Source organism: Solanum pennellii, chromosome 2, assembly GCF_001406875.1.
Source record: "Solanum pennellii chromosome 2, SPENNV200".
Taxonomy (NCBI): Eukaryota; Viridiplantae; Streptophyta; class Magnoliopsida; order Solanales; family Solanaceae; genus Solanum; species Solanum pennellii.
In genome coordinates this window covers 25,182,337-25,193,180 of record NC_028638.1, presented here as the reverse complement: position 1 = coordinate 25,193,180, position 10,844 = coordinate 25,182,337, and the positions used below count along the sequence as shown (strand labels likewise).

General features: G+C 39.5%; 1 protein-coding gene across 1 annotated transcript; it reads right to left on the bottom strand.

The window, feature by feature from the left end:
- Positions 1 to 10,240: 10,240 nt before the first annotated feature.
- Positions 10,241 to 10,609, bottom strand: LOC107009828. Its single transcript, XM_015209156.1, has one exon. The coding sequence runs from the start codon at positions 10,607 to 10,609 to the stop codon at positions 10,241 to 10,243; it is 369 nt and encodes a 122-aa protein (XP_015064642.1).
- Positions 10,610 to 10,844: the final 235 nt, after the last annotated feature.

Genomic DNA, 10,844 nt, shown 5'->3' with positions numbered 1-10,844 from the left:
TCAAAAACTAGGGTTCATCCAAACTCATGAGTTCATAGGTAATTTAGATTGAAATCATAAATACAATATCAATTATATAATAATTCAATATTTAGAAATCATTTATGCAAGAACCCATGGTAGAATCATGAAATTGGACAATTCACTTTAGAAAACTTTGGAAAACATGTTGAGAGTTGGGCTCCTTGATGAAACGAGTTTCGAGGATCAAAAGCGGTACCTCAGGAACGATAATTCTTCACTTTTATGAAGAATTTCGACTAAAAAACCACTCACCAAGCTGCCTCTTCAAGTTGGACTTCAATGGAAGTTTTGGGATATTTTCTAAGTGTTTTGGTTTATGATTTTGAAGAATGAGGTCTTCCATGTGTTTACCCTTTATATACTTAATTAAAAATACCCAAAAGACCCTTAATAAACCGTCCATGACTTCATTTAGAAGTGGTGTGAATTTACCAATTTACCCTTTAATTTGCAGCAGACCTGCGCAAGAGAACAGGTCGCGTGACGCCTGCCCTTGACGGGGTGTCACCACCTCGACGGGCGTTCGCAGTCCTCCGTCGGTGGCAACAGTAGCTGGCTAAGCTTCCTATATTCAACCTTGTCTAATCCCCTTACGGGACCCTTTGACGGAGCGTCACAGCCCTGACTGGCCGTTGACTGCTCCGTCAAGGGTCTGCCTGGGACAGCCTGCATACAAATTTTTGGTCCTTCCTCAAGGACCCTTTGGTGGTCCTTGGGGATAATTTCCCTGACGTTTCCAACCCAAATACGACCGTCTATAAGCTTAAAACCTATCACATGAATTTCATCCAAAACGAACACGTAAAACTCGACGAAACACGCCTAGACGTACAAGGTCGACTCAAAGAATATCTTTCGAACGTCATGGACGTTCTTGGTCGTTTGACCTTCAAACTTCACGAAACTTTAACCAGTGCATATACATGATATATTAACTCTATTAAGAACCATAAAATACTATGGAACAGACATAAACACAGAGAACCACATTTTAGACATTTAGGTGACTTAGTCATCAAACGTCTTAGTCGTCCCTTGACGTTTGACTTCCAACACCTCTAATATTTTATCTACTGCCTCTATACAACATAATAGAATTATTTATGACCTTATACAATAAATACGAACATGTTAGTCTCTAGTGAACCTATGTCATTTTCGGGGTCTTTCAATTTCCCCCACTTGGACAACGTTCGTCCTCGAATGACACTTGCCACTCTCCGAACAATTCCAAGATTAGAGACTCAACTAAAAGATAATAACCATGACATGCAACACATAATCACAATAAAACATCAATTTCACATAGTCAAGAGATTCACAACACAACAAGAAACTAAAAACAATTCTATAACTCATTATGCTACAAAACTCACATTCTTCAATCAAAATAGTAAAAATTCATTTTACACTCAATACCCTACTCATATACATCAGTTCTAAACACATTACAATATTTTTAGGCAAACGAATCAATTTGTCATTTTCTCAAAAAATATGGCAGCGTGCAATTTTAAAGCAACAGTGTTTTTTTTAAAGCAGTTTTTCAAAAATCCACATTTTAAGCAATTCATGATATAAACATGCTAATATGCAAAGTAACATCATATAAACACATCGTACAACATAATAATGGCTTCATAAAACACACAATTAAAGAAGTTAATGAAATTCAATTTCAACCAAACTCCTAAACAACATGCACAAAAAACAATTTCAAGGACTTCTATCCCATCTACAAACCATACTCCTCCACTTAGAAGGAACTCATACCTTATCAAAATAAGGAGAACTTACCAACATCATCATCACTCTCCTTGTCATCCGGCTTCTCCACCCTATAACGGAGTGCATAGAAATGCCTCTTTGTTGAAGCATCATCCTTTGAAACACCAGGAGCAACTTGCTTAACCTCCTTACCTCTAAAAGCAATCATAGGTAAATCTCTCACTTTGTTCTCATCTTTACCACAAGCAAAGCAACTCCCGGTACCCAATACACACTCAACATAATGTTTCTTGCCACAATTTGCACATGTAGGTTTGCCATCCTTGTAACCACCTCATTTCTCAACTTTGAAATTAGCACTCCTAGATTCTCCTTGGTATTGAACTTTCTTCTTAAACCTAGTTTGCTCTTGATCACTAGCACCACTCCTTTTAAAACTTCTATCCATCCTCCTAAGTTCAGACTCTTCAATTGATTGTGCATACACTATGAGTCTAGCTAGGGTCATATCATCATGCAACATAGCGCTACGACATTCTTCAACCACTAAGTCGGCTACCCCCATCACAAAATGACTCATTGAAATAATTGGATTAGACACAAGAGAAGGGGCATACCTAGACAAAGTTAAGAATTTCAAAGAGTACTCCGCAACACTCATATTGCCTTGCTTGAGTTTGATAAACTCCTCCACTTTAATTTCTATCCTCTCTCGGGAAAAGTACATACCAAGAAAAGCTTCCTTAAATTCTTCCTATTCAATAGGACCCGATCCTTTCGCCCTATTATCCTTCCATTCAGTGTACCAAATTTGAGAAACATCCCCCAATTGGTATGGGGCCAACTCCGCCTTCTCCCTAGATGTAACCCTATAGCACTCAAAACATGGTATACTCCATCAAGAAACTCTTGGGATGTTGATTTACCTTAGATCCAAGAAATATAGAAGGATTTATCCTCACAAAATCTCTCAACCTAGATGTCATAGTGCTCTCCACAACCCTAGGCCTCATATTCAAATTAGCTTGCATAGTCACGGCTCGGGCTATAGCAATCAAAGCCTCTCTAATCTCCCCATTAGAGATCTCCGGAACCTCTTAACTCCTTCCACATTAGGAATAGGATCACCTTAGGACGCACTTGGGCATCTTGAGCACCTTGAACTCCTTTCCCACCTTGAGGAACTTGCTCAACTTGAGGGGGAACCTCCTCATTCACCCTCTCCTCTTCCATCCTTCTAGCTGCCATCCTTCTAGTATTCATCTCCAAGAAAACACAAGGAAACTCATTAGAAGTATAATCATAACATTTAATCTACCTCACAACATAGGAGTAGAAATGAAGGGAAACTCAATGGTCCTATAGCCTCTCGCCCATAGATGTGTCGCAACTCACACCAATGGTCAAAACTCTACTAGACGTGACTTGATGAGACTTCTTGATTCCTAATACTACTTTCACCATCCTATGCTCTGATACCAAGCTTGTCACAACTCGAAACCATACCCTAGAAGTTAGGGTACAATCTTGGATTATAACCGACGTCGTTGAACTCTTAGAGTTCTTAGACAAGCCTCTTTCATATCATTCATTGCATGTACATAGTGATAAGTAGTGCGGAATTAAAACTTTTCACAAAAGATAATATAGTCTTCAAAATCTCTTTCATATAAAGTAATAGGAAATACTAAGTATCAATCTCATCATCTTAAGACACAAGAATACTTGGGACACGACCCATACTTAAAAATACGAATATTGAAATACTTAGTCTATTACAATACTTCAATAAGAAACATGAGAGAAACATATATTATCTCGAGTCAACTGAGGAAATACTTCAACTTCTCTTGAACGATCTTCTAAGAACTAGTCTTCACTTCGGAAAGCTCCTCACCTACAAAGAACTATTTAGATAGATAAAAGCATGGAGTTAGTACAACCACATATACTAGGTATGACTATATGCATAAAAATCATGAAAACAGACTTTATTTAGAATATGCATCTTTTCATTTTTCAAAACATATTTTAATCATAATAAAATCGTAAATCAATTAAGAAACACATAAGATACTTCTAGCACGTAATTTCCTCACTCAAAGTCATCCTAAGATTCACTTAAGTCACACAAAGAGAGACATCCCATACATCCTATCTACAAGTGCATAAAGGACCCTTAAGATTACCTATAATCAGTCACATACATACTTACAAGCATTCATAAATATCAAGATAACATTCTTCTACAAAAAGTGAACGCTAAGTCTCACTTGAGTGAGTTGTGAAGCGACCGCCCATACAATCCCTTACACACACACTTAAGAGATCCTATAGACTCTCTAATATAGAATAATTCTCACTACGTCACCAACACATAGATGATATGACATTATTTTCCAAAAGTCTATCAAAAGACCTACTTAAGTAAATAAAGAAAATAACGTCCACAGTGACCTCTTAGAGATTACCTAAATAGTCCATAAGACTACCTAAGGCTTAGATCATGTCCACAAATCCAACCAACTTCCCGAACTAGAGTCATCCTCAAGACTTCCAAAGATAAGACATGAAGAGATCATCCCTTATGCCCTCTTCACACTTTTACTAAGGAATCCTTAAGTCACTTTAGATTAGGTACTCACTTATTTACATACTCCTTAACATAAGTCATTAGTTCTTTAGTTCATTAATACTCATACATCACATCAAGAACATTCAAATAATGGTCTTGGACAAGACCTAGGAACATCACATAACACCTAGAAAGTCTATTGTGCAATGTCTAGAAAGAGTCCCATACCACCACCTAAACTCCATAAACTTCTCAAATGCTAATAGTTATTCCATATGATGAGAATAGGCAATAATCGACATAGAAAATGATAGCAAGACATGGAATCTGGAGTTCTATCCTACTCCGATGAGGTTGTTCTACTTGCCAATGGTAGAACTTAGACACATCGCATGTAGGCACATGGTTAAGGAATATGAAGGGCATACTTTGTATTCTAGTCTCGTACTTAACTAGAATGACTTTCCCTTACCATACACACTCGGTGCTAGCCTTCAATCTTATAGAGTAATTCATACATTAGGTTCACATAAAAGGGTTCCATAACAAGTTCATAACCAAATCACATTTACCCTACCAAGGAAATTCCACTAGGGCTACCTCACAATGGTGACAAGAAGCTCATGATGACTTCCCTAAGGATTAATATGATGTCGTTCCAGCCAACTAACCTTAAGTCCATCATTCCTTTACTTTGAAGGATACCATTACGACTTACACTTCAATCAATGTTAACCTTACCCTTTAGTCAAGGTTTTCACATAAGAGACTCTCATAACATTATTTAAAGTCACATGTCATTCATAAATTCAAGACTAAGAGTTATAATACTCTAAATTAATACATCACATCTTCATAACCATATATACATCAAGCAAGAGATACAAGTCAATCAAGACAAGACATCACATACTTCACTTTTAACACATAATACAAGTCATTCTAGAAAAATCTCTGAAACAAACTAATATCATTAATATACTCCACATAGACTCATAAAGTCAATTAGTAATAACCAAGACTTAACCTAACACTATAATCGTAATGTCAAAGTCATAGTCTAACATGATCACTAAAGGCAGCATAAGTAGAAGAATACTTATATGACTATATAACTTCGTATGTAGATAGAAAATGTCATATTTCACATAAACAAAGTACACAAACAGCCACGTAACTTCAAGTAGTATCCAATGAGTCCATGCACATAATATTGCATAAAGTAACGCTGACAAGGCCACGTCAATTGGAAGTAAAACACATAACACCGCCACGATAAGTGGACCATACCAATCACAATAGAATCGAAGTATAATTAATATCAAATTAATGAAATCCAAGAAGCATACCTTCAATCCTTATTCACACTTCAATTCAATGCTAAATCGTCTAATTCAACATCACAAGTCCTTTATCCAAGGCCATAACCAACAATTCAAGCAATAATCGCAAAATCCAATGAAATCTCTACCAATTAAGTCTAGGTTTAGAAATATAGTGTCAATTAGATAACAATTGATTACAATTCTTATATCATTACAAAGACCATAAGAAACTACAAAACAATTCATCAATATTAGCTTACTATCAAGTAACCCACATTATAGTCGAAAACTAGGCTTCATCAAAATTCATGGGTTCATAGGTAATTTATATTGAAATCATCAATACAATATCAATTATATCATCGTTAAATGTTTAGAAATCATTTATGCAAGAACCCATGGTAGAATCATGAAATTGGACAATTTACTTTAGAAAACATTGAAAAACATGTTGAGAGTTGGGCTCCTTGATGAAACGAGTTTCAAGGATCAAAAGCCATACCTCAAGGATGATAATTCTTCACTTTGATTAAGAATTTCGACACAAAAACCCCTCACCAAGCTGCCTCTTTAAGTTGGACTTCAATGGATGTTTTGGGACATTTTCTAAGTGTTTTGGGTTTATGATTTTGAAGAATGAGGTCTTTCATGTGTTTACACTTTATATACTTAATTAAAATTCCCAAAAGACACTTAATAAACCGTCCATGAATTCATTTAGTAGTGGGGTGAATTTAACGATTCACCCCTTAATTGGCAGCAGACTTGCGCAAGAGAACAAGTCGTGCGACGCCTGCTCTTGGCGGGGCATCACCACCTCGACGAGCCATCGCAGGCCTCCGTCGATGGCAACAGTGGCTGGGAAAGATTCCTCTCTTCACCTTTGTATAATTACCTCACGACCGGACCCTTTGAAGGGGTGTCACAGCCATGCCTGGCCGTTGACTACTCCGTCGCCAGGGTCTGCCTGGGACAACCTGCACAGTCGCCTGGGTCTGCCTGGCACAACGTGCACACTGATTTTGGGACCTTCATCAAGGAACCTTTGGCGGTCCTTGGGGATAATTTCTCGGATATTTCCAACCCAAATATGACCGTCTATATGTTTAAGACCTCTCACATTAAATTCATCCAAAACGAACACGTAAAACTCGACGAAACACGCCTAGACGTACAAGATCGACTCAAAGCATATCTTTCGAACGTCATGGACATTCTTGGTCGTTTGACCTCCAAACTTCACGAAACTTTAACCACTGCCTATAAATGATATATTAACTCTATCAAGAACCTTAAAACACAATTAAACACACATAAACATATAGAACAACATTTTAGATATTTAGGTGACTTAGTTATCAAAAGTCTTAGTCGTCCCTTGACGTTTGACGTCCAACACCCCTAATATTTTAGCTACTGCCTCTGTACCACATATTAGACTTAGTTAGTAACTTATACCATCAATACAAACATGTTAGGCTCTAGATAACCTAACTTTTTTTCGGGGTCTTACATCAAATGCATCAAGGCATTGGTGAACCGCTTGAATCTTCTACTTCGTATGCTGAGCCACCCTCTTCTCAATCCAGTCCTCAACATTGGGCGATGGAATTTTGTATCAAAGGCTGTACGTGATGCATCAGGGTGGCCATTTGGGCCTCTAACTTTTGGACCCTTGCCAATAGTACTAGTGTTGCGGATGGTGGAGTATACCGGGAGGAACTGGGTGCTCTGCTATCGGCATGGGCGGACTCAGTCAGATGGTGTCAGCGGGCTTTGAATTTGCAGGGTCAGCCCCTTTGTCTAACTCTACCATATCCGCCAAGTTCTCACTCAGCGGTTGCAACTCAACTCTGGGCCCTCTCTGCGGTGCCACTACATTGGACTCATCCCTAATGAGACCTAAATCAACTGTGCCACCTAGAGTGTAGAGTCTCTAACAGTGCCAAATGGGGACTCCGACATCCCTACATAAAATAGAGGATCAGACACGCAAATGGGTAAGTAGTAAAGGACTTGGAAGCACTCTCATGTATTACCGTGATCAATAGCCTCGTTAAGTCGATCTCCAAACCTGCCTCCAAGGCTGCTACCAGTATCGCACTATTCCAAGTAAGAATATTATCTTCTGCCGTCAGAGATAGGCGGTGGTGGACTAACACCCAGAAGAACTTCGCTGTGAAAGTGAGGTTGGCTTTTTTTTATCAAACTTCTTGGGTCTAACACCAAATCTTCCCCGTCTTACCTGCCTCTCTCTGCTCCACGGTCCTCTGAAACTTGTCACTTTTGACCATATCCCACCTGTTATCAAACTCCGGGGTCAAGGGAGCCCGAGTAATTTCGATGGAGGTGCCATACATAAAATGATGAATGGTCATCAGACAAATATCCACTCGTCAGCCCCAAACTAGAATTGTGGTGAGCGGGTCCTATTTCGTGGGTTTTGTCTGCCTATCCGAAGAACCTCTGAGAGTCTCAACATAGGAGGTGTAGAACTCTCGAACAATATCCATGTTATACGTCCCCAGACTCCTTTCCATCCACTCAAGCCTTTGGCAGGTTAACAATCTTTGCACATCAGAGACTGTGTGAATACTCCCTATAACAACTCTATGCTCGACTGTCACCAACCAGCTCATCACCCCCTTGTTATTTAGCACCTTTGCATCGTTGTAGACCTGATACTGATGATCTAGCCTAAACCCTAAACCCTAAACCACCACCATCTTGGATCCTCAGCAACAAATGTAGGGACATCTGCCTTTGGCACTGGGGCCGACTCTGATCTAGTAGCCTCATCAGACGAGGCTTAGTGGTAGGTTTCTCCAATTGATTTTCTCCCTATGATATGGAACCAGAGGCAGTGTCCTTATTTGACCCCGAAGAGTGGGCAGACCCTGATCCTGATGCATCATCGGAGCCAGATGCTCCTTCAGAACCCGAGGCAGACCCAGATGGTGTGCCAGTCAGTGTGCGCTCCTCATTTGACTAGGAGGCAGTGACTACGTCGGAAACCACCTTCTAGGGTTACTCCGGGTGGCTCGTGTAGCTGGTTGTGGGGGTGCTGATGCATGGAGGGACATATTGAGGATCCCTCTCATAATTAGAAGTGCCTATCATCCTATGGGATGATGCTACAAACTTGGACCTGCCCTTGAAATAAACGATGTCCAGTTTGGGGGCCATTTGTACGTGTAAAGAAGTTGTTAGTCTCATAGAAATCATACGACACACTCGAAACTACCAAAATAAAGAAAAGAAAAATAAGCACATTCCAGTTAATACTTGCAGTACTGGTTCACGGGCACTATTGACGGATAGTCGATCGGGTCGGTCGTTGGACACTTAGAATCTATTGAGCTTACTTACTTCTTCAAACCTCTAAGTTCGAGACGACAGACATGCAGAACGTCCCGTCGATCAATCAACGGTTCGTAGTCTACCTCCATCGTCTTAGACCTAAACAAATTTAAAAATGGGTCAATCAATGAACCCTATCGACGGCCCATCGATCCATCGATGTTCCGTCGACGGGGTCTTGTGCTGTTGGGTTTTTATTTCACAAGATTCATTCTTTAATTCATCGATGCTACAAAAACGTCAGTTGGAAAGCCTATCATTACTATCATAAACACATTTTAAATAGATTACACCATAACCCACTCCCTTTCAATCATTCTGAGGGACATTTTTTACTAGTTTAAACAAGCAAAAGTAACTAATTTTTGTCCCTAAGTCAAGACCCGCTTTCTAATTTTCGTTTCCAACAATGTATGAACGAGAATTCATAAGGCAAAGAAAATCGAAATACCTGATAAGAATAGTGTAGTGATTGGGAGGGTGATCCTTGCAAGAACCTACGTTCCCGACTTTAACATCGACCGGAGAAATCAATGGGAAAGATGGGGAATTTGGGGGACTAGAGGGTTTCGGGAATTTGGAGGATTTGGGGAGCTTGAAGGAATCAGGATATTATGGAAGGAAATGATGTTACGATTTCTAAATGATGAAGGAAAAAAGGGAGTAGAAACGGTTGGGAAAGAATTTGATACAATGTTGGAGGTTAATGAAAAGTTTAACTTTTAATATTATCGGTCGGGTCGGATCCGATCACTAGAACTTTGGACCGACTAAACATCGTCGACAGTCCGGAAGTGGGTCGATGGACCATCGACTAGATTGTCGATTGCAACAACACTTTGAAAAATTTTGAGACAAACCTAAGATCCGTGGACACCATCGACGATCCATAGATTACACGATTGCTTGTCAATGGGGTTCGTAGATTAGTGCACCAAATGATTTTCTGCAGAATTTTTATTTTGGTCCCTGCGCATGTAACACCCATTAAGCTTTTTTTTTGTGTTTTTCTTGACACTTTTGCGACACGGACCCTAAACTAATCTCTAGCCAACACTAATAATAAAAACAAAACATGAGGATGATCAAAACCAATGAAACAAGAAAAGAATGAGACTATTCCTACAAAGACAATAGAAACCTATCGTTGGCTAGAGGATACACCTTGGCTTGCCTCCTAAGAAGCACTTGATCTAACATCGAGGCACGGCTCAAGATCCTTGATTACTCAGAATTCATCAAGGTGATATGCCTCATCCCCATAATGGACATTCTCCGCATGCCCTAGGTAGATCTTGTTCCTTTGCCCATTGACCGTGAACTTTGCACCCTCCTTATTCTCTAACTCAACAGATCCATGTGGAAATACTAAAATGATATGGAATGTTCCCATCCAGTTGGATTTGAGTTTTCCCAGAAACAAGCGTAGCCTAGAGTTGAATAGAAGTACCAAGTCCCCAGTCGCAAATTCTTGCTTTTCAATGTTTTGGTGGTGGTACTTCTTCATATTCTCTTTGTAGATAGCTGAACTTTCATATTCTTTTAGGTGAAACTCATCAAGCTCATTTAACCCATTGAGTTTGTGTTCCACCTTCATTCCTATCCATCTTCAGTTTCTTCATTGCTCACATGGCTTTGTGCTCTAACTCGACTAGCAAGTAACAAGACTTCCCATCCACAAGTTGCAATGGAGACATACCTTTGGGGGTCTTCTATACAGTCCGGTAGTCCCAAACAGAATCATCAAGCCTCCTTGACCAACCCTTTCTATTAGCATTTGTCGTTTTCGATAAAATTTGCTTGATTTATCGATTTGACACCTCTACTTGCCC